A 23865-nucleotide genomic window follows, 5' to 3' on the forward strand; every position below is an offset into this window, starting at 1 on the left:
ACAAGGTAGAACTAGGGTTTCCACCATGGGAGAAAAAGATAATGGAGGATGGTGAGGAAGAAGAAATTCATGATTTTTAAATAAAATATATTTCTCAGTTTTGTCCATTGAAAAGGGTCTAAAAGCAGGGATACCCCATCAGCAATAAGCATATCTAACATTTAGGTCTCTTTTTTTTTAAGTAATCATACCCACTGAGGCAGTCAGGCACCCCTCTAACATCTGGGTCTTAATTTCTAAATACCATTACCATTCCCCACTAAAAGGAAATGGGACTCCTTGGACAAATGGCTGAATCCCAGGTGAAGATAGGGAAAGTACAATATGAACCTGGAACACACTGTGCCACAGAATAAGAAAGAGCTCAGAATCAGATGAAGACAGGTCAAAATACAGAGGCTAGTTTGAAAGGGATTCACTGGCCATATCAAAAACAAATCTGAGGGGCTCCTGGGTGGCTCAGTGGGTTAAGCCGCTGCCTTTGGCTCAGATCATGATCTCTGGGTCCTGGGATCAAGCCCCATGTCAGGCTCTCTGTTCAGCGGGGAGCCTGCTTTCCCCTCTCTCTCGGCCTACTTGTGATCTCTCTCTGTCAAATAAATAAATAAAATCTTAAAAAAAAAAAGTATTAAAAAAAAAACAGAATCTTTACAGATGCTAAATCATAAAAACATTTTTTCCTTTCACTTATTTCCACCACCAACTTTCATTTCTATGTTTGTAAAGCTTTGTATTTATAAAAATCCAAGTAAGACTAAAACATGTTGGATAATTTTTAACATTCAGGTCTAAATAAGCACTTATTATTATTAAGTACATACTTACTTTTAGATTGACCTAAATACAGGGCCTGAATTTTGTGTTACTTTATTCTAAAAATCAGGTGTTCACAACTATTCTACAGTACTATATAAAAAAATCTACACAATGTTAACTGTCACAATTTGCCACTTTCCCATAGGCCCTTTCCTAACACCCCATGTAGCACATCAGAAAGCTTTGAGCTCTATAGCATAGCTCCTGTGTACATGTTAAGAAATTCAGAGTCAGAGTGTCACTTTTTATTTCTCAAAGTAATCTCAGTCAGGGTTAACAACAGAGCCACCCTATTTTCTCCTTCACTGCCACATTTCCTTTCTTAGTTAAAAATATTCACCTACCTATTTAATTAGTTAGGCCTAACTAGCCCACACAGGAATCTTAATATAAGCAGAGAATAAAACTGACACTTCAGGTTTTAAAAATTACATAAAATCAGACTTTTAAATAAAACTTACACATTTATAAATTTATTATACCCACAATTTAAATAGGAAAACACCCAAACATGGTATTTCATTATTTATTATAAAAGCAAATAAATTGACCAGTAGAGGGCACTCACTTGAAGGTGGAGGGGGGGGGTAGAGCTGGCCAAAGCCTTAAGAAATGCATTTACAAAATTACTGTGTACCTTATTTTAAAAACAATGTTTTAACAGAAGGCTAGAATAAGCTCATATAACATATTATTAGTTTAGAAAAGGTAAAGTTTAAATCTGTGCTGTGTTAGAGTATCTGGGATAAACCTTATTCAGAGACTTGAAGTTGACAGAGATGTTTAAAGCTTTATATAACACAGAAGAGGGTCTCAGCCTCAGCACTACTGCCATTTGAGGCCATCTCATTGGTTGTGGGAGTAGTCCTGTGTACTGTGGGCAGTTTAACAGCATCTCTGCCTCCACAGATGCCAGTAGCAGACTCCCTTTAGAAGCTGTAACAACCAAAAATATCTCTAGATATTACTAAATGTCCCCTGGGAAACAAAGCCACCGACCCCTCATTGATAACTACTGGTACATAAGCAGAAAAATAATGGCTTTCAACATTATACAATGCTTTTCTCACCCCATTCTTCAAGACTTAATATTACAAATGTTCTAGCTATTACACCTTATTCAGCAAGTAAAATAAATTCCATAATTAACATGAAAAAGTAAAAAGATAGAGAAACTGATAAATCTTGAATAAATACTCCACAGCTCAGAGCAATAAAGATGGAGCAAATCAATCCAATCAAGAATCCATCATCCTTACTGAGTAGGAAACTCACTGAAGAAGGGCATAATACTTAGACTGAATTATAAGTGTCACATTAACAGAAGTATGCAAATGTCAATGGAGTGGAGCCTGAAAAAAAAAATACATCTTTCTGTATCTATTTTTACTAGCATATTAAATCTAGTAGATACACAATATCTATTTCCTAATCGATCAGATGATCACTCTGATCTCCATGTCTGTAACTACTTACATTTTTTTAAAACAAGATTTTTCTCCTTCTGCCAAATTTTATGTTGGAAAACACATTTCAGAGAATGTGTTTTAATAACAAGTGATCTCTAAACTATAAAAGTATATATTATTTCTAGTCTGGTTTAGTGCTTGGAGATTACTTTGACTTTTTAATATTCTTGCACCACAAACAACATACTTCATTATCTCTGGAACTCTTTGGTGAACTTCACAAAAGATAAAAGTAAAATGCTCCAAAACAGAAGTTGATTATCATGTGCACAGCCTCAAATATAAGCATGCGCTATCTATGCATCACACCTGTTTAATTTTATATCATATTTCTGCCATTAAGATGCCACTGGAGAGGAAGGGAAGTTCGAATTTTGGTATATCGATAAATCTGAATCAGCTTCCATTATTAAATTTCTTCCTAGCTTAAAGATTAATTTCTCATTTCTAAAGTTGTATATACAAGGTGGAAATTCCCCTTAACTTGGTCTCAGAAAACTTAAAAGTCCACTATTTACTAGCTAAGTATTCTCAAGTTATAACCTCTCAGAGACCATTTTTATCCATAAAATGAAAGAAAAAATGACCACCTTCCTTATCTATCTCCTAGGTAAATTTTTATCAATTCTAAACCACTATAGAAATGATATTCTTTAATTTTTAAAAAAATGCCTTCCCATTTGTTTTAGTGCAGGAAAACTGATAAGAATTCCAAATGTGCAGCCTATGTGCTCCCTCATTTTCTCTCTGACCTACATTACTCACCAATTAAAACCTAATAGCAATAGTGATACCCCACATCTCCTTTTTAAACTCTTTATAAAAACATCAAGTCAACATTTTTGCTTAACCACTGTTTACTTAAAATAAGCTACTAAATTATCTTGTCTTTCTTGTAGTTTAACTACACCATGAATTTAATGTGTCAGCTCCCTAAGACTCACTGTAATTTGGAAGACAAGAGATGATCTCTGACAGCTTTTCCCAGATGGCTGCACTAGTGAGGGAATGTCTAAGTTTCAAAGTTCACAGGTAACTGATGCTTTCCCCAGAGTCAAGTCTTCTGGCAGAAATCATAATCAGGGCTAGGGGTTTGAATTTATAAAGTTTTTCTCCCTTCACTCAAAATAAAGGATTAACTTTTGGCTTTATTTTAGACCCACACTGTACTTTAGCAAGTTAGACAGAAAGACTTCCTAACATGTTTGATCACATTATCTCCTATAGCACACAGGAAACCAAGTGAAATGGAATCCCTGGGACTTTCAAAGAAACGGAGAGTACTTCTGCTAAAATCACCTTCCAAAATCCCAAGAAAACTTCCGTGTTTACCTGAATTCTATTAAAACTTCCTTTTACTTCTGATTTAAATGGATTATGCCAAGTAACCTTGGTTTTCAAATTGGGTGAATTATTTAATCCCCCTCAAAGGGGGAAAAAAAAAACCCATCATATAGCACTGAACTGCCTTGCCAAGAGAAAATATACAAGATTATTGTACAGGTGGTCCACTTCAGTTAGACTCTTCCCCTTTACTCATGCCAAATAAAAGCTGGCTAGGTTTAAATCAAATCTTTGCAAATAAGTGTTATTTCTTTTCTTTCCTGCAGTACCAAAATATTTGATATTTCCTTATGAAGCTGTTTGCTCAATCCTCAAAGTTCTAATTGCATAAATATCTTGCCATGGCCACCAGTGCCCTCAGAATCTACCACAATGCAGTCAAAGTGTTCTTGAAAACATCATACAGCATTGTCCCTTAACAGGGCATCTTAACCTGTTTTAGATTCCACAAGGAGAGACTCAGAGAAAGTTCTGGGAAATTTTTCAGAGCTGATTTAAAAAAATGATATGATCTGCAGATCCAAAAAATAAAAACTAAGGGATTAGGACTGCTTAACCTGGGGTAACGAAGTCTAAGAAATAATCTAACAACATAAGTCTATTTCAGTGACAGGTGCTGTATTTATTTCTATCTCCACCGACATTACAGTTAATATGGATATTCAGATTATGTATAAAATACATTCATAATTACATTCTGGAAGTGAGTTAACAAGGACAGTGAGGTGCCATCCCCTCCTGCAGGTCTTTAGGATTAAATAAATCCTTATCTGCTTGAGATAATTTAAGTACAGTGCTGTCAGAAGGCAGCAGAAAGTATTATGTGACCACTCAAGGTCTCTCGCAGGCCTTTATTCTATCATTTTGCTGTTGGCCTTTACTTTGGCCATTTTTTATGAAATTAAAGTTTAAAAATTATTCATTAATCAATCTGTAATAAAAGAAATTCTAACATTTGAGTAAATTAAAAGAGGACTGCAAAGCAAAGGTAAGGATTGATAGTGGTACCATTATATACCACCTGATATAGATAGAGATTAAAATACACAAAGAATGAGATTTTAAAATGTATCAAGTAGCTGTAGGTTCTCCCCTACTTCAATGTGAAAATAAAATAGGAAATTGCTACTAATTAAATGTTTAAAAAAAAAAAAAACAAACCAATCACCAAATGATTATATTTTACTGGTACAATTCAATTCTAACTTATGAATGTGACAGTAAAATAGCAAATAAGCAAGCAACATTATTAACCATAAGACCATTTTCTTAAATGACTGTCTAGATAAGATGTGAATTTACATTTTTACCTTCTCACAAAACTCTGAAATACACTTACAATCAAAAAACACATATACTAACACAGAACGAATGTTATACATCTTAATACTCTAGTGAGAATAAGGGCTACCCGTATCTCTAGTTGCATATATAACTTCAGAATAAAGCCAAGGGACCCAAGTACATTTCAGAGAACTTAGTAATATCATTTTCAGTATAACTGCTTGTAAAGGGTAGTCGTAAAAAATGATCAGAGAAACCTCCTTTTTGTACCCAAAGAAAGGGCCTGCACAAATCAATATGCATAATATTAAAATAAAATTTACCTCTATTGTAGGATCATACTCATCCACAAAGTGATTCTGAATTAGCTGTATCGTCAAGGCACTCTTGCCTACGCCACCAGCTCCAACTACCACAAGTTTATATTCAGTCATTTTCAGCAGGCCTTATAATAAAAATAATGAAAATGTGACTAAATTAGAACATGTGGTTAATATAAATTAGAACATGAAATTAATATAACCCACTCTATCAAAACCTTTTAACACAAATTCACCTTTACACAAAAAAATTATTCCAAAATGCTTTGCAAAATTCAGTGATGAAAACTTCAGTTGACTATAGACGAGTATTGTAATGAACATTTCGTTTACGAACTCCCCCATCAACGTTTGAGAAAAACGCATTCAGAGTACAAAATTCTTTTATCGTATATTCAGGTTGGTCTATCTGAACAGCCAGTCTGGGGCTCTGTAGCAGTTAATGGCTCTCAGAGGAACATGCCATGACTTCACTCAGTACAAGTGTCTATACCCTGTGGACACACCCACACAAAACTTGTTGACAGCTACCTCTACAGTATTCCTAGTTGACTCTGGCCCCTAAGAGTTACAAGTGGATATGCTGAGTGCCTTTGTCAGGGCCAACAGCTACAGAAAACTTTTTAAAAGCATCATCACAGTAGTTCTCCTGCAGTTAACAAGAGTCAGATGGGGGTGAAGAGAAGACTGTCAGATAAAGCTGAACTATGTAGTGGAGAAATAAAAACCAAGACACCAAAGCAGATTTGATAACATTTCAATCTGTAAAATATCTGCTGGGGAAAATAATGGTGTATAAAAACTAAGAGAATTTTAAGAATTTTGAACTATTCAGTATGGATGATTTCATCATCTGTCACACTATGTAATCCTATGTTAGTGCTGAAAAAAACACTTTGCACCAAAAAAAATTTAATTATATAAAATTTAAAGATACGCACTGCTTTTAATGAGAGGGATTTCGAAAAGCTGTAAGTGAATACTTCTCAGTGACTTACTCTCTGCTTCTTGTACAGTCTCTCAACAACTGCAATAAATACTGGCAACTTGTAAGGTTGACTGCTCAAGACAGAAAATATTTTTTAATCAGCTGTTTCAAATGTTTTGAAATAAAGTGATTTTTTAAAATTTGACCTTCTTTCCCCCAATAACCACATTACTAAAAATAAGGACAGAACTGCACAAAGAATGGCATCAAGTACACAATAATTACAGGATAAGTTATTCTAAATTAATGAATGTGCAAATATAAACACTACAGTGCATGCAGTATCCTATTAACTGAAGACCAAGAATCCAAATAGCATCCCCCCCACCCCAAAGAAAGGTAATATGGTTTTCCAAATGATAATATACTAACCCTTACCTCCTTACACTATTCCTGAGTCTTCTCACAAAGAACAGGCTAGACAACTGTCCTATCAAAGACTATTACATTACAGCCCCCTGGCCTATTCTGTGCCACCTAGCCCTATTTGCCAGGCCACCTTGGGAGCCTCTCCAAGCATGTATCTTATCCTGATCGCTCCCACCTTTTATTCCAAATAGAGGCCATAGGAAATGGGGAACAATGAGGAGAATCACACCAAAATGTACTCTGGCTCCCTGCCTATCCCAGCCCCTAAAACAATTTGTGGAGCCTAGAACAGTAGTTATCAAACTATGGTCCAGGAATCCAGCAGCATTCCTGGGGGGTCCAAGAGGCCAAAATCAATAATACTAATAATAGCATTACTACAGCAATGTTACTTACCCTTTCCACTCTTATTTGTTAATAAGTGTAGAGTTTTCCAGATGTGATCACAATAGAGTGAACACAGAAGCAGATATGCATATGTCTTCTATTAAGCAATATAGTTAAAGAGATAAGCAAAAATGTGAAACAAAGCCACTATTCTCACTAATTTTTGTTTTGAAAAACAAGTTTTCATAAAAATGCTATTATGTTTTCAAGTAATAGGCTTATTTCTATTTTTAAATGAATTAATCAATTTTTTAAATTCTCAGTTTTAATTTGTATTATGGTACCTACTGACATACCCCATATAGGGGTGGGTCTTCAGTAATTTTCAAGAGTGTAAGATGTCCTTGCAACTATAAAGTTTGCTAGCCTAAGAGATACTGTGGACAGATAGGAGATTACAGCTTAACTGTGTGAGTTCTGAGACACACACACCTTCTGGTCTACCTGTTTATGCAGCTGTTGTTTCTGGGAAAAAAAAAAAAAAAAATCCCTGAATTGGATTTTATAAACCAACTAACATTTAAATCCACTGAAGAGAAGTGGGTTCCCAAGGAGTCTTACTGAAGATCATAGACCAGAAAGAGCTCCCTCACCCAAAGCTAAAATAGCTATGGAGGGGTAAAGTGGGACTAGAACCCAACATTCTGTTAAGGGAAGAAGAAAAACCACTTTTCTCATGAAACTGAATTATCCTCTCATCTATGGTCTCTTGAAATCAGGTATGCCTGTCCATGGCTACAGTATCAAAGTAAATAATAATGGCATCAACCATATTTGATATCTATAGTCTATCTCATGGTCGAGTCAGCATTTTGGACCTTAGTCACCTAAGAGTGACATCACTCATATGGTTGATTCTGAGATGATGATTGTGAACAGAATTTCTCCCTTTGTAATTTCTTTGTAATTTTTTTACATTACAAACATAACATGAATATTGTAAGAACATGCTTTTCTGTTTTAACCCTTATTTTGATAAATGTCAAAATTTAAGAAGGCTAGCTTAGGACTTCAGCTAAAGCATGCACATGCTTAGGAGTATTTCAGGCAGTTGGCTGGAAGACTGCTACAATTAACTCCTCTTGCTAGTCAGTTTGAAAAAAAAAATGTTTAAATGCTATTTAGGAGTACTGTAATAACTCTTGGGATGGGAGGGTCAAATTTGTAAGGATAAAGGTAACAGACAAGAGATAGGGGAAAGGACAAGAACAGGCAAATTAAACTTTAAGTACAATTTTAGCTATTGCTGTCTACACTCAACTTGCAAGGAAAAAGCCCTGCTTCTGCTCTGCGGGTTTTCGGTGTGTTTTAACTTGACAAAGCAAAACAGACCTTCTGGGATTAACTTTTTCCTTTTCACTAAGTCACAGGCTTTACGTTGTAGGGTGTTGGCCACCTGTTCTTCCACCACCATCTCTACCTCCACCTCCTCCTTTGTGGCCACAGCAATGTCACAGCCCATACATGGGGGAGGGGAGCAGTCAGGAACTCGGCTGCAGATGCATTTTTTCCAAACACAATAACCACAAACAGTGGTCTCTAAGCACTTTCCTAGCCTCTTCCACAACGTGACCTCTCCTATTACTCGTATACCCCCCTACACACTGAAAAGGACCACTACCCGTCCAGTTGCGCTCGAGGGAGAAGTTTATACCTTCGTCCTAGGGATGCTAGATGCAGCAGAGAAGGCAGTAACCGAGGCAGCCGAGGGCTGGGAAGGGAGGAAGAGGTGCGGGAGCGAAGGGAGAGAGAGAAAAGAGAGAGAGAGAGAGAGAGGACGAGGGGGAGGGGAGATCGGAGCGCATCGGGAGTAACCTCCACCGCACCCGACCGCCCCGAGGGGCAGCCCGCCCAGCCCGCGAGTTTCTCCCCGGCCGCCTCCAGCCGAGGCTCTCGGGGAGGAGGAAGGAAGGGGTTCCCCGTCCAGGAAGCAGCACTAGCGGCGGCCGCCTCTAGCCTCACCCTCCCCAGCCCCGCACCGCCCATTCCTCATTCCCCTCGTCGCCGCGTCCCCGCGCCTCCCCCTGCAGACACCCCCACCCGGTCCGCTCTCCCGCAGGGGCTCAGCGCCCGCACCCCTTCCCCGCCCCTCCGGGGACCCCTAATTCATTCAGTCGCCGCCGGCCCCGCCCGGCGCGGGCGAGGAGGGTCGGGACCGGGGCAGGGGCCCAGGAGGGGTGGTCCGCTCCGTACCTCTCTCCCGCACCTGGGAGCCGCCGAGCCTCTGGCCCCCGCCGCCGCCTTCAGTGCCTGCGCCGCGCTCGCTCCCAGTCCGAAATGGCGGGGGCCGGGAGTACTGGCCGGGCAGCCGCCACCGCCGCCGCCGCCACCGCCGCCGCCGCTGTGCCTCCGCCGCCGTGCCTCCGCCGCCGCGGCCGCCGCCTAGGGAAATCGAGCTCCGAGCACACTGATGAGTTCGGGGCCGGGCGGCCGCAGAGGGCAGAGCTATCGATGCGCGCGGCGCTCGATTCCTCTCCAGACCGGCGTGCGGGGAGGGAGCGGCTGAGGGTGGTGTGGGAAGAGGGAAGAGAGCGAGCCTGCGAGCGCCGCCGGGGAGAAGAAGGGGGCCGGGCCGAGCCGGCGGAGGAGGCGCGGGGGCCGGGCTGGCTGGGGAACCGGGTGGCGGGCAGAGTGGGGGAGCCGGGCCGGCGGAGAGGGAGGGGGTGGGGGTCTGGGCGGCGCCTCGGCGGGGCGGGGAGGAGGGACCGCGGGACCCACGCGGCGGCCCGCCTCCGGACTCTCGCCGCAGAGCCCAGCCCGCGGCCGCAGACTCGCACCCCGGCCGCGGGGCGCTGGGCTGCGCGCACGCCAGGGACTCCGGGAGCGACCCTGCCGCACCCCCTCCGGGTCTCCTGGGAGAAGCCGCGGGAGATCCGCCGCTCTTCGGGGTCGGCTGCACTAGTGCACGTTCATTTACAGTCATTTACTGCAAGTAAATAAACAGCAGTCACCAAATGTGGGAGGCGACTTCGGTGACTTACGGAGACGTCGGGCAGAGAGTCCCCCACCCAGGGGCTTTCAGACCACGGCTTGGTGATTATCAGCCTGAACGCTCCGGGGGGTTGGGAACCTAGCCCCAAGCCCAAACAGACGCGACACAGGCTTTCATCATTAATCTCAACGGGGAGGAGTTCTGTCTTGTTTTTTGTTGTTGTGTTTATGGATGTGTTGAAGTCATCGCAGGTCATTCTAAACAGCGACCTCAAATGTACCTATTGCCCATGAGGGCACAAACAGAAGATAAACTGTGTTTAAGTAGAAGTGCCCTTGATAGTTTAGACCTGAGGAGAATCACTCAAACATTAATTAGAAGACCGAGATTAATCAGTTAACGTTCAGGGAGTTAACACGTCTAACAACAGAACAATTAAAACTGCTAGCATAACCCAGAGTCTAATAAACTACCTAGAGAAGTAAATTGTTTGGGTGAGTTTTCAAGGTTGAGGCCTGGGGGGAGACCAGCACCTGCATCTAATAGGACTACCTGAGTATTTCCGGTTCTGTCTCTCTAGTCCACATGGTAAAACAGAATAAAACGATTATTTTAAATCCTAATAATCCCAACTATTATTTAAATCCCAAACGATTATATTAAATCCCAACTATGTCGCTTAACACAGTCCTTAAAACAATGGTCACCCTTTTCTTCCTACCTCTTAAGTGGGCTGTCACCCGCAAGCCCGATTCTGGTCTTTCTCTCCTAACACCTGGTACCAAGTGGAAGAGACAGAAGAGAGGAAGCGGAAGACAGGGAAGGGAGAAGAATGTCCCTACTCTGTGTCAAGTAGTTGCTAAATCTTTTGAACATATCATCTTATTTAATCATCACAACTTAGGACGAATACTTTCCAATACTTTACAGATGAGGAAACAAATTTAGACAGGTGAAAAGTTGGGCCCAAGTTCATCCCGCTGAATTGAAGAATCCATGTCAGATCACGTTCACTCCTCTGCTCCCAGCTCTAGAGGTTCCCATCCTGCCTGTGGCTTCCATCCCACTTAATGAAAAAGCAAAAATCTCCAAGACCTATGGCCTCAGATTATGTAACACCCCTCACCCCTTTGGTCTCTGAACTCTATTCTATTACCCCTTTCCTCACTTAAACACACACACATACACACACACAGGTTCCTGACTGTTCTTGAAAATGCCAGGCAGGCTTCTTGTGGGGGAATTTGCACTTGCTGCCTCTAACAGAACGTATGTCCACTACATAGTCATTAATCTTCCTGACACTTACAAATATTATAGGAGACTTAGAAATATCTCCTTCCAATGAGTTATTCCCAAAAGATCATCTTTGATACTGTATCTATCCCCCCCCCCGCCAAATCCTCTCTTCCTGTTTTATTTTTTCCAAAACACCATTTTCTAATATGCTATATAACTTATTTATTGTGCTTTCTTGTCTTTCTCCCACCAGAATATTAAGCTCCAGGAGGGCAGGGATTTTTGTCTATTACTTACTGCTATATTTCCAGTGTCTACAACAGAATGGGTACTTAATAAATATTTATGGAATGTTGAATGAAGTTATGTACCTTCTCTCTGAACTCTGTGACTCTAAATCCTTGCTTAGAGTGCCTTAACCTCTCAGTAATCTGTTTTTACTTTCTTTCAAAATCTGCCTTTAAACTCACCCAGGTCACCTTCTGATAAACCAGGAAAGTGTCTGCATATAATGGACACAATGAGTTCTTGTTAAATGAATGAAATTGCACTTATTTGGATGCTGCTTTGTAGTCGCTCTTAAATATAAACTACAGATTTATTTTGTCCAACTTCGAGTACATGATAAGCTCTTGTTCTCTTTGACAGCTGCTAATACAATGTTCTCCCTGTAGTTGGTGCTCCATAAATCTTACAAGGACTATAATAAAGAGGAGGGGAGAGCTTTATATAGCACTTTTATGCTGATTGTTAAAATTCTGGCATTAGCAGAAACCTAATCCATCTCCATGGTCTCAATTATCATCTGAGCTCATGATTCCCAGAGCAAACCTGCATCCCACTCTCTCTTCTGCTCACCCTATCCTTCAGCTTGAGCTCACACACCTTCTCTTTTTCTTTTTCACTCCTACAGCAATGTATGTGTATGTTGTGCCAAACTTTTCCACCCTTCAGTCCTGAGTACTTTCTCATAAACAAGCATTCTCTCTCTTTCCTTGACACAGGGCTCATAGGGGCGGATCTCCAAGGGATCTCCAAGGATCTCCAAAGTATGCGCCTTGCATACTTATGTAAATGCAAGTTCCTAGGGCCCTCCCTTAGAGATTCTATTCAGCTGGGGCAAGGTGATCTAGGAATCTTCATTTTTAACAAATCAGGTGATCCTAAACTGGTGGTTTGCATTCTGTACACTGAGAAACTCTGATCTTGACACATGGCTCTGGGCAGCTACCCTGTCTACTGTCTTCTGGGGTTTCCTTCTTTAAACTTGGTGCCTGCACTGAGTAGTCTCCATAGCTCTCCATTTCTCTGCTCTCCCCAAGGACAAGCCCCCAGACCTACACTCTGATCATGCTGGGAAAAGAAAGAAGGAGTAGCACCAAAGTATAAACTTGAGGATTCGAGGTTTGCTCTAAGATGTAACTGAGGTTTTTGCCCTCTACCACTACACTCTCTGGGAAGGCAGCCACAGACACACGTGCCCTTGTGAATGTCCTTTTGATCATACTTTATGAAGATCATACTGACCTACCCTTCACAAGATACTCTTTTCTGCAGACATAATGAAAGCCCAAACAACAGAAATTCCTTTGTGCTAGCTGGGCTCTTGTGAGATCTAAAGTGCCAGGACATGTTCAGAGCACTGCGAATGCTGAGGATTTATTTTCAGGAAATAAGGAAACTAGAAAAAGACACCATCAGCCAGAACTACTGTTGATTCCAGAAATCAACGGCAGTTCTTATGATCCTGCAAGGCTCTGGTGCCCGGCTCATTCCCTCGATTGCCCATGCTCTAATACTTTTGCCATTCTCCTCAATCAGCATCACTCTGCCTCTTTCTCATGTACGGTCCCAACTTGTATTGCCATCTCTGCTTCTAGTGACTGCTCTCTGCAACTTACGTTTACGTTTACATTTAAAACATCCCAAGCAAGAGCATCGACATGTATCTGTCATTCACTATGCAATAAGAAGGGCTGTTACGGGACACAGTTTTCCTGATGGGCCACCTCATTGGTGGTCAATCTTCTTTATGCCTGGCTTAGAGAGGATTGCCTCCACTTGGAGGCCAATCCAAAGTCCAGACACTTGTGACCAGAATAACGGGACACAGAGCAGGGAAAATTAAGCAGAAGAAGCTACCTATGGATACTTTCATAGACTCTCCAGTTTTCTCTAGTGGGCAATTTGTGTCACTAATAGGTTCTATTTAATTCACTTTCTCGGGATATAACCTCTGGACACTTACTACATTAGACTTTATATTCCCTTTCACACATCTGTTTTCCCCCATTACATTAATTCCTCAAGGTCTCTGCCTCATTTAATTCCACAACCCACAGCCCTTAGCACATAGTAGTGCCTCTGTGAATACCTGCTGAAGTGAATAAAATTATAACAACACTTCAGTCCTGTTTCTACATAGTCACTTCAATCTCACCTAGCCAGATTCCTAGGCCATTTCTAAATTAATGTCCTGTCATCATCTTGGATCCTGTCTAAAACTATATTCTTCGCCTTATTCCCCCAAAACAATTCCCTCTCCTGATTTTTCCATCTTACCTGAGTGGCATCATGGCTCTTCAAAAGACTTGGACTTGAAGACTTAAATTAATTTTTAAGCCACTCCACATTCAAATTGGCCCAGTTTCTTTGAACTGTACTTCCTAAGTATTTTCTCGTATCTGTTTCTTCCACATTCCTTCCCTCACGCCTATATTTCCGGAACAACGTCCTCATGATTTCTCTACCTCTTGGCTTTCTTCTTTCCAATTCAGGCCATATGCTGTTGCCAAATTAATCTTCCTTACACATGTCTTTCATCATCATCAAACATTTACTCCATACCTATTCCACACAGGTTTCAGCCCTACAGATTACAGAGTTTTAAAGCGCAAAGGGTTACAAGCTAAGTACCTAATGGGTACCTAAAGATGATGATAATTACCTTTGAAATTAGAGGGAGAAATGATCATCGGTCCCAGCAAAGCCTTCACTCCGACCGAGTCTTGCTTAGAGATCTTTAATAACGCTTTATATCTAGCTGAATCAAGTCCAAATCCTTGATGTCCAGCTTTTGATCCCATGCATGGTCTGGCCCCATCCTGCCCTGCCACTTTGTCTTCTACCTTCCCAGAGCAGATGCTCTCCTCTCACGAACGTCCCCACTCCCTGCCACAGAACCAGCAATGTTGTTTTTGCTTCTCTTTTCACCTAGCGTCTTTTTGTCTCTCTCTTTACTGAAATGCTCTCTCTTTCAAGATCCTTTACGGAAGCTTTGTTAATTATGCCATTCTCTTTTTGATTTATTATTTCATTGTCATAAATCATGGGTCCCCAAGTAAATTCTAAAATCCCAGAGGCAAAACCTCTGTCTTACATGTGTGAACCAGCCCCTCTTGCAAGCCTAGTTCACTGACATTACTCAATAACTGCGTGAATACATATAATGTGCTTTATCAGCACGATACACTTGACGAAAGCAATGTTCAGGGATGATCAGGATGGCAGCTAAATGCAGAAAAGATTGGAAGGAAAAAAACCTCAGGTAAGGTGTTTTGTGGTTGGTCTAACAGTACCAGTGACAGTGGGAACAGTGCCCAGATGAATTTACTAGTCCCATGAGCTAGAACAAATTCGTTAATCTCTGCAACTTCTTGCTTAAGAAGAGAGCAGTGACATAACAGCTACTGTTTGTTAAACTCCTCCTATAAGCCAGACAAGTGTTATGCATGATTTTAAACAAAGAGCACAGGGTTCCCATATCTGTCTGCTTGTCCCCTTCTTTACTGCTACCGCCAGTCCAACCCACCATCCATTGTCCCTGTCTCAGGCAAACAGTCATCTCTCATGGGTCTCCTTGCTTCTTCTCTTGCTCCTCTGCAATCCATTTCCCATGAAGCAATGAAGCAGCCAGTCTGATTTTCTTTCCTTTTTTTAAAGATTTTATTTTATTTGTTTGTCAGAGAGAGAGCACAAGCAGGCAGAGTGGCAGGCAGAGGCAGAGGGAGAAGCAGGCTCCCTGCCGAAAAATAAGCCCAAAGCCGGGCTCGATCTGGGATCACGACCCAAGCAGAAGGCAGCTGCTTAAGCAACTGAGCCACCCAGGCTCACCCAGGATCCTTTTCAAAATGCAAACTGAGTCGCATGACTAGATCAAGCTCTTCGAAGGCTTTTCATTGCACTCAAAAATAAAATTCAAACTTCTGCAAGCTATTCCATGTGCCTTCTGACCACAACACGTAGGACCCTTCTCCTTTCTAAACTCCCACTACACTAGCCACCTTTTGCTTCCAGCCTCTTAGGAGCCCTATCCTTGCATGATCTCCCAGCAAGACTCTTCCTGCCTTTCAGGTGTCAGCTTAAAACCTCCACTTCAGTAGGAGATTCCCCAACACCCGGTCTACATCATCTCTCCCCGTCCTATTCCCTCACTGCTACCCTTCAAATAGTCACCCTTTAACACAATGGCCTCTTTCATCACTCACCGTGCCTGAGAGTATCTTGGTAGTTTATTTGTCTGCTTGTCTCTTCCTCTGCTGAAATATAAATTTTATGAGCTAGGGACCACTGAATTCTCGGATTTTATGAGCCAGGGAGAGTTGAGGCCATAGTAGTTACTTAATATTAAGATTTGCTGATAAGCCGCTCTAGAGAAAACAATAGGACAAATAATGTACTCAAGTAAAGTCTTTGCAAATCAATTTAAGTCTCTTGTTTTTGCTTCTATCTATCCAATGCAATAGTAACTTTATTTAATGCTTGTTTTGTTTTTAAGAATACTAAAAGTCAGGGGCACCTGGGTGGCACACTGGTTAAGTGTCTGACTGTTGACTTTGGCTCAGGTCATGATCTCAGCGTTGTGAGATTGAGCCCCATCTCAGGCTCCATGCTTGATGCAGACTGCTTGAGACCCTCTGCCCCTCCCCTGGCTCATGCACCCCATGCTTACTCTCTCTCTCTCAAATAAATAAATATTAAGAGTCAGATTATTATCTCTTAATTGCTTTCTTCTAGCTCTCCAAGGGAGTACTCATTGGATTACTTTTTTTTTTTTTTTAAGATTTTGTTAGTTATTTGAGAGAGACAGAGAGATTGAGAGAACAAATGGGGGGAAGAGCAGAGGGAGAGGCAGACTTCCACACAACATAGGACTCAATCCCAGGACCCTGGGATCATTATCTGAGCCAGAGGCAGCTTAAACAACTGAGCCACATGATCAATTAAAAGCCTGAATTTCCTAGTTCCTGTCTTTTCTCCTTAATCACAATTATTATATATTTTATAACATCAATTCTGGAGTCTAGGGACATTAACCCTTTGGGACTAGGCTTCTAATTTAGTATCCGTAGGTCCTCAGTTGAAAGAAATCACTTTTTTTTTTGCTAAATTCTTCTTGTTTCAGTTGAAGATTATTTTCCTTGTCAAATGTCCAGTGAAAGAGGAGTTCCTTGGGGTGTCTGGGTGGCTCAATTGCTTAAGTGACTGCCTTTGGCTCAGATCATGATCCTGGACTCCCGCATGGGGCTCCCTGCTCAGTGGGGAGTCTGCTTCTCCCTCTGACCCTACCCCCCTCTCATCCTCTCTCTTTCAAATAAATAAATAAAATTTTAAAATAATTTATGGAGTTCTTTATTCATTTCAAATAACAACAATAAACTTGTTGCATGTTAACATAAAAAACATTTTTATAAAGATAACCTATATCTTTAAAGAAGATATCTATATCTTTATATATAAACCTATATATCTATATCTTTATATATATATATATATACATATATATATATATATACCTATATCTTTATACTTTTAAAGGAAAGTAGTGAGAAGAATAGCATTGTTTTAACATGTTTGCAAATTTCTGTAATGTCTGACTTAATACAAGAAGCTAGATTCTCACATCTCCTCCTGATTTCTATCTATTTAGAATGAAACAGCCTCTAGAAAATTCTACCATGCACTCATAAGAGAAATGAAGATGAAAAAATAAAATAATGGCTTGGTGTTATTCTAAATATGTTTGACCTCAGAGACCTCCTAAAAAGGTCTTGGAACTTTCAGGGGTGCCAGGACCACACTGTGAGAACTACTATTTGAAAGAACTTTTGTTAAAATTTTTTTTGGTAGTAAAACAGGGCCACATTTAATAAAGAGCAGAGTGCTAATTAGCTTTTTCCCAAAGTTATTGTTTTATGTCTCAGAACAGGCTCTCTGAGTCCCTATTAGACAGTATCTATTGATACCAGTATTTGGGAAAAATTATCACTAAGATAACATATAAAGGTAAAGCAGATGCCCCAAATAATGTACTTACTCACAATAATTGAAAATTCTTTTTTTAGGTCAGTTTTGTGTTCTTCAGGATCTTGAAGTACTTTACAGACATTACTTAATTGAATTTCCCAGAATGCCAAGGGAATGTTTCCAAATACAATTTTTGTACATTTTGCAGATGGTTTAACTGACACGGCAGCAGGGCTTGTCCCAGCTTGAAGAAAAGCTGAGTAAAAACAAAGAATTATCATGTTTTTATTATGATTATAAACACACCACAAATCTTCCTTATGATGGGGTCACACCCCATCATAAATTGAAAATATCGAAAGTCAAAAATGCATTGATTATACCCAAGCTACCAAACACCACAGTTTAGCCTAGCCTGCCTTAAACATACCAGGAGCCACTTACCTCAGCCTACACTTGAGCAAAATCGTGTTTAACACACAGCCTATTTTATAACACAGTGTTGAATAGCTTGTGTAATTTGTTGACTACTGTACTGAGGGTGAAAAACAGAACGGGTGAACAGGTACAGAACAGTTGTCAGTGTACTGGTTGTTGACCCTCCTGACCGCAGGGCTGACTGGGAGCTGTGGCGGCCGCAGCCCAGCACGGCAAGAGAGCATCACACTGGATATCACAAGCCTGGGAAAAGATCCAAATTCAAAATTCAAAGTATAGTTTCTACTGAATGCGTATGGCTTTCTCACCATGTAAAGTAAATAACTGTAACTTGAATCCCGGTAAACTGGGGACCATCTGTGTATATTCTCCAGATTGTTTTAACGCACCAGGCTCCTCAGGAGCATGGGGAATGTTATAATCAAAGTTTCTACTCTCAGTGTCTCAACAATACTGGATCTTTTTTTCTCTCTCTCCCCCTTCTCTCCCTCGTCCCTCCTTTCTTCCTTCTTCTTCTTTTTTTTTTTTTAACCAAAACAAAACAACCCAAAAAACCAAAACTATGAAACTTCTCGACACTGAATCTTACCTCAGCTCCATAACACACCTTGGCTCTCTAGAAGTTATCCTTAGTAACTTCAAACTCATATCATATCCCATCCACTGATGCTCAGGTCAGTCACAATAAAACCTTGTCACTCCTTTGTTCAAAACCTCCAATAACTTCCCATCTCATTCAAAGGCAGAACCCTCCAAATGACCCATGAGGAGCCCCCCTAATTTCCTAATCATATATTTTCCTCCTCTTTGTGTGTGTGTGCTCCAATAAAACTTTATTGATAGACACTTGCTTTTTTTTTCATGCAACTTTCACATACCCGGAAATATTCTTTTGATTTTTTTCAATCATTTAAAATGCAAAAACCATTCTTAGCTCCTAGATGATATAAAAACAGGTGGTGGACCAGGCTGCAGGCTGTAGTTGAATGACTCTTATCCCAGAGGGCAGATTTCCAGCAAGTTCCTCAAGGCAGGTTTTCAGCAAGTCCTACCAGTGGAGCCCACAGTAATTTCCCTGCTTTTCAGTGAGCCACACCTGCCCTCCTGCCCTCTCCCACAAGGTCTGGATCTCAGTCCCTGTTGTGGCGTCCAGAGGAAAGCAGAGCGTCTCTGCTTTTCCATGCTCTGTCTCAGCCCTAGGGGTAGTGGCTGCTTCTTTATCATCTGCTATTCCTATTCTCTTTCAAGTTCTGGTCACTTTCTATTAGCTATATGAATTTCTGTCGCTGCATAACAAATTACCATAGATTGAGCATCTTAAGATAATAAACATTTCTTATCTCAGTTTCCATGGTCAAGAGTAACTGGGTCCTTTTCCCAGGGTCTCGAGACAACAGTGAAGATGTCAGCCAGGGCTGTGACCTTATCTGGAGCTGGGGTCCTCTTCCAGGCTCACTGTTGTTGGCAGAATCCAGTTCTTGTGGCTATGGTGGGGAGACCGTCCGCGAAGCCTGCTAGGACCCTCTCCACAACAGGACAGTTTGCTTCAAGTCTCCCAGGAGAGCACATCTGCAATGTCTGCTTCTTGTAGAATTCTTACCTTTAGGCACTCTTTTATAATTTCCCTTTTAATTCAGTCAAGTGATTAGGGATCTTAATTACATCTGCTCCTCCCCCTCTTTTGATGCCACACCAGCCTCCTGTTCCCTGGACAGACCGGCACACAGTCACCTCAGGGCTTCCACAGCGGGTAGTGTTCCTCCTACCAAAAAGGCTGCTCTCCCCGGGGAACCACAGGATTCACTCTCCCACTTCCTGCAGCTCTTTGCTGAAACACCTCTTTCTCAGTTGAGGCCCCTGACTACCTTATTTAAAATGGCAACTTCCACTCCAGAACTCTCTTTCCTTTATCTTCATTGCTTTTCTCCACAGATCACCATCTGTCACACAATATGTTTCACTTATTTATTTGTTCACGGTCTGTCTTCCCCCAACTAGAAACTAAGCTATACGTGAGCTAAGATTGGTGTCTGTTCTATTCACGGGTGAATTCCCATCACCAAACACAGAGTAGAAACTCAAAAAGTATTTGTTGAATAAAAAACTACAGAAATCCTAAAATGAACTTTGACATGTGTCAGGAGGATAAGAATGTTGGCAACCCAAGAAAATACACTAAAATATAATTAATATGTACTTCCAAAACACCATCCTGAAAACAAACTATTATATCAATAAATAAGGACAAATGGATGCTCCACTCAATTGTTTTTTTCTGGTTTCAGAATGTGACACAGGTTGTATTTTAAAAAGTTAAGGGGAGGGTGCCTGGGTGGCTCAGTTGGTTAAGTGACTGCTTTTGGCTCAGATCATGATCCTGGAGTCCTGGGATCGAGTCCCGCATCAGGCTCCCTGCTCAGAGGGAGCCTGCTTCTCCCTCTGCCTGCCATTTCCATGGCTCATGCACACACTCTCTCTCTCTCGCAAAAATATATAAATAAAATCTTTTAAAAAATAAATGTATCTAAATCAAAGAGTAAATTCTGTGCAACTGTATGTGATTTTTTTTTTAAAGATTTTATTTTATTTATTTATTTATCAGAGAGAAAGAGGGAAAGAGAGTGAGAGCACAGGCAGGCAGAAGCAGAGAGAGAGAAGCAGACTCCCCTCTGAGCAAGGAGCCTGATGCGGGACTCAATCCCAGGACCCTGGGATCATGACCTGAGCCGAAGGCAGAGGCTTAACCCACTGAACAACCCAGGCATCCCAATTGTGTGTAATTGATGAGGGAGTTTGAAAAATCAAAGTTCAGAAAACAAAGGTTTAAAAAAGGAAAAGTCTTGTCTAGTTAGGACTGAGAATGCACATGCGTGTGTGGACAGTGGGACAGTATGTCGTGTGTGTGTGTGTGTGTGTGTGTGCTTTACTGATACTGAGTAATACTTGATGTTGACAAGATCATCAAGGCTAAGGGCTCTCAACTTAGCAAGGTGTTGAGATGTATTTAGTGGTGAGGATATCCACAAGTCATTTCTAACTAATGTTAAAGTCTTTCGTACTTGAATTGACTTTAAAATTTTTTAAAAATTAATTTATTTATTTGTCAGAGAGAGAAAGAGAGAGCACATGCACAAGCAGAGGGAGCAGCAGGCAGAGGGAAAAGCAGGCTCCCCGCTGAGCAAGGAACATGATTCAGGACTGGATCCCAGGACCCTGGGATCATGACCTGAGTCAAAGGCAGATGCTTAACCGACTGAGCCACCAGGCATCCCTGACTTTAAAATTTTTAATTTGTGTACAGGTTTAACCCTAGCACATGCTTCCCAAACTGAAGCGAATGTTCATACGCTTTCTTGAGTAGGATTTGCAGCTAGTTCCCATGGGAGTGTATGATGACTGTGATTAGCTCCAATCATTTGTCTCAGATGGAAAATATTGAGAATCCACTGGTCTGGTTCTTTTTCTAAGGAAAATCAGAAATCCTACAAAATAAAGCAAAAGAAGAAAGGAAAGCTCTGATGCTATTATCAATAGACTTTTGAGCCATCTTTCTCAAATACTTCTCGAACAGAACACTTGAAAACCATCACAAGCTTGCTTCTAGATAGTCAGAGGCAGGCTGCTGCAATGCGTATGATTACACATGGCGAGACAGATGTGACTTTAAAAACCCGGACAGGTGCAGTGTTACACCCTGAGACATCAACTTATAAAACTCAACATCCGAAAGTCGATTGCTTTTCAAATCTAAGAATTCTCAAAATATCTGAGAAGTAAAAAAGAAAAATTACTTTGTAAAAAAAAAAAAAAAAAAAGTTGGGACTGATTAGATTTCAGTAACATCTCTACCCAAAATAGTAAACAATGTGTGGAATGGTTATTGTTTTTCCTTATGTGCTGTTGAAGAAACAAGCTGTTACAGAATTTTGCATCTTGTACGCAATTTCACTGCTGTAAATTAAAGAAAGATGTGTAGTATTGCCGTGGTACTGACACCATAAAGAGGAGTAATAAATAAATAATGAAGGTGGATATAAATGCAAGACACTCATACAAATCCTGAATAGTAACGCTGTAAAAGTATGTGTACTTTTACACTGACCAGCATGCCTATTACCTCTCGCCTAGACTTCTGCACTGGGTTCCTAACTTGCGTCCACTGACTCTTCAAATACACTTCCTACACTATTTTCAGATGAATCCTCTTGAAGTACAACACTGACATCCTCCCCCACCCCTGCTCCTTGTTTAGAAATCATCAATGTCTACAGCATAAATACCCAGAGAATAAAGTTCAAATCCAGATCTACTTTTCCAACCTTATTTCCCATGAATACTCTCCTTTTGGTGTTGACTTGAAGATAAACTGCTTCCCTCCCCGCCCTGCCACTAAGACTTTGTCTGCTGCCTGTAGTTCTTACTTCTGAATCCGAACCCTCCCTAACCCTCCTGTCTTCTCAAAGACAAGTTCTTTGAATGGAGAGGGGGAGGGGCAGAACCCCAGGTGTAAGACCCAGCCCTTGGGTTTTAGGGGGAAGTGATTACTTTCAAAAAGTGCAACTACGTTCTTGCCAGCGTATTTGCATTCTAGCTTTAAAAACTATCCAGACAACATAGTAGTGAAAAATAGCTTAAAATCCCCTTTTAAAGAAGTGTGTTGGGAAGTCAGTCAGTCCCTCCCCTCACTCCCCATGAGGTACCCTCTGACTTGCAGGCTCTGCTCAAATGATACTGTCTTCCTGAAGGCTGGTCTCTGATTTTCTCAGCAAGGGATAATTTCCTCTCTTACCTCCCCTTGTACTTTGCCCATTTCTCTCACTCAACAATACTCATTCCGGTATCTGTGAGCCTTCTAAGTGTCAGATGCCAAAACTCCAACATAAGAAGGATTCTACTGCTATTCGTGGAGCCCTTTAAACTTCCCATGTTTTGTTGTGCTGGGAGGGGTCGTCTCAGAGTGTGAGGAATAGGCACACCCAGGGCACCCAGGAAAGACCATCCCCTCAGCCGGCAAGTCCACGGTAAACAGAACCTGATTCTAGCGCACAGTCGTGCTTGGGACCCTCTGGGCTCAGACGGAATCTAGCGTTCTGCTCAGGTGTCCATTCCCATTCCTTCCAGTCAAGGAGTGCATCGATCCTTGCTCCTTATTCTGATTTTCTGCTAGCACAGTGAGGTAGTAAGCATCTATTTCTACGTCTTCAACTTCAGCCACATTACCAACAAACTTACTCTCTCTGCCTCTTTCACACTCACACTTCTGGAAGGTGAACTTAGTCAATGGGCTAGTGAAGCATTTGGCAATTTTGGAGTCCTGTCTTGGCGAGGGCTTATGCTCCAGACCATTTCTGGATTTGCGTATTGGTCTCAGGTTGAATCTTTAAAGCCTTGGGATGCATAACATATACAGAAAGTAAATCTTCAAGCTATTTTTCTTTGAAGATGTGTATAAATATATCAGACAAAGTTTCATATCAGACCTACCTTCATGATCGCTGTTTGTGTAATAATTCAGGTCCCTTCCTTATTGTAAACCCCTTGAAGACATCATCGTAATCTGTTCCTCTTTGCCCCATGCACAGTGAGTGGCTTAGTACCTGGCACAGAGTAGGTCCTCAATAAATATACATTAATATGTGCCAAGACTATACCCTGAGTATAAATCCTATGCCTCCCTACAAAATGCTGAAAAGTGCGATCTGGTATTCTCTCGGATGGTTATGTGCTACCCCTCTTCTCAGCAGCACCCACACCAACATAGTTGCACTGTTTTTTCCATATAGTTCTAGCCAGAAGGGCGTAAAGCTAAAGGTGGGGGTCGTTTGTCAGTTTGCTTTTTTACTCCGTTGTGGAATATGTTATAAACAGTTTTATGAGATTTCGCTAGAGCCCAGGGCCCTTATACACATAAGCGATGCTGAGCTAATTGTCAATTGATGGTTTAAATGCAGTAGAAAAGAATTTTAGGGGTGGAGCAAGAATGTGAACCAAAGATCAGGCCTTAGATCCCATAAGCACATTTCTGGTCCAGTG

At 41.2% G+C, this 23865-nt stretch overlaps 1 protein-coding gene across 3 annotated transcripts in view; it reads right to left on the reverse strand.

Moving 5' to 3' along the window:
• KRAS (KRAS proto-oncogene, GTPase) overlaps window positions 1-9350 on the reverse strand; it is a 39074-nt gene extending 29724 nt beyond the window's left edge. Inside the window, exons 1-2 of one of the 3 annotated variants that reach the window (XM_059185794.1) lie at window positions 9171-9350; window positions 5237-5358 (exon numbers count right to left, since the gene is read on the reverse strand). In XM_059185794.1, the coding sequence (XP_059041777.1) occupies window positions 5237-5347 (111 nt within the window). In that variant the 5' untranslated portion in view covers window positions 5348-5358; window positions 9171-9350. The remainder of the gene's footprint in view (window positions 1-5236; window positions 5359-9170) is intronic. The other 2 variants (XM_059185792.1, XM_059185793.1) reach the window with 2 other exon arrangements.
• Between the last annotated feature and the right edge of the window lie 14515 nt (window positions 9351-23865).

Source organism: Mustela lutreola, chromosome 8 (assembly GCF_030435805.1).
Source record: "Mustela lutreola isolate mMusLut2 chromosome 8, mMusLut2.pri, whole genome shotgun sequence".
In the NCBI taxonomy this organism is placed as follows: domain Eukaryota; kingdom Metazoa; phylum Chordata; class Mammalia; order Carnivora; family Mustelidae; genus Mustela; species Mustela lutreola.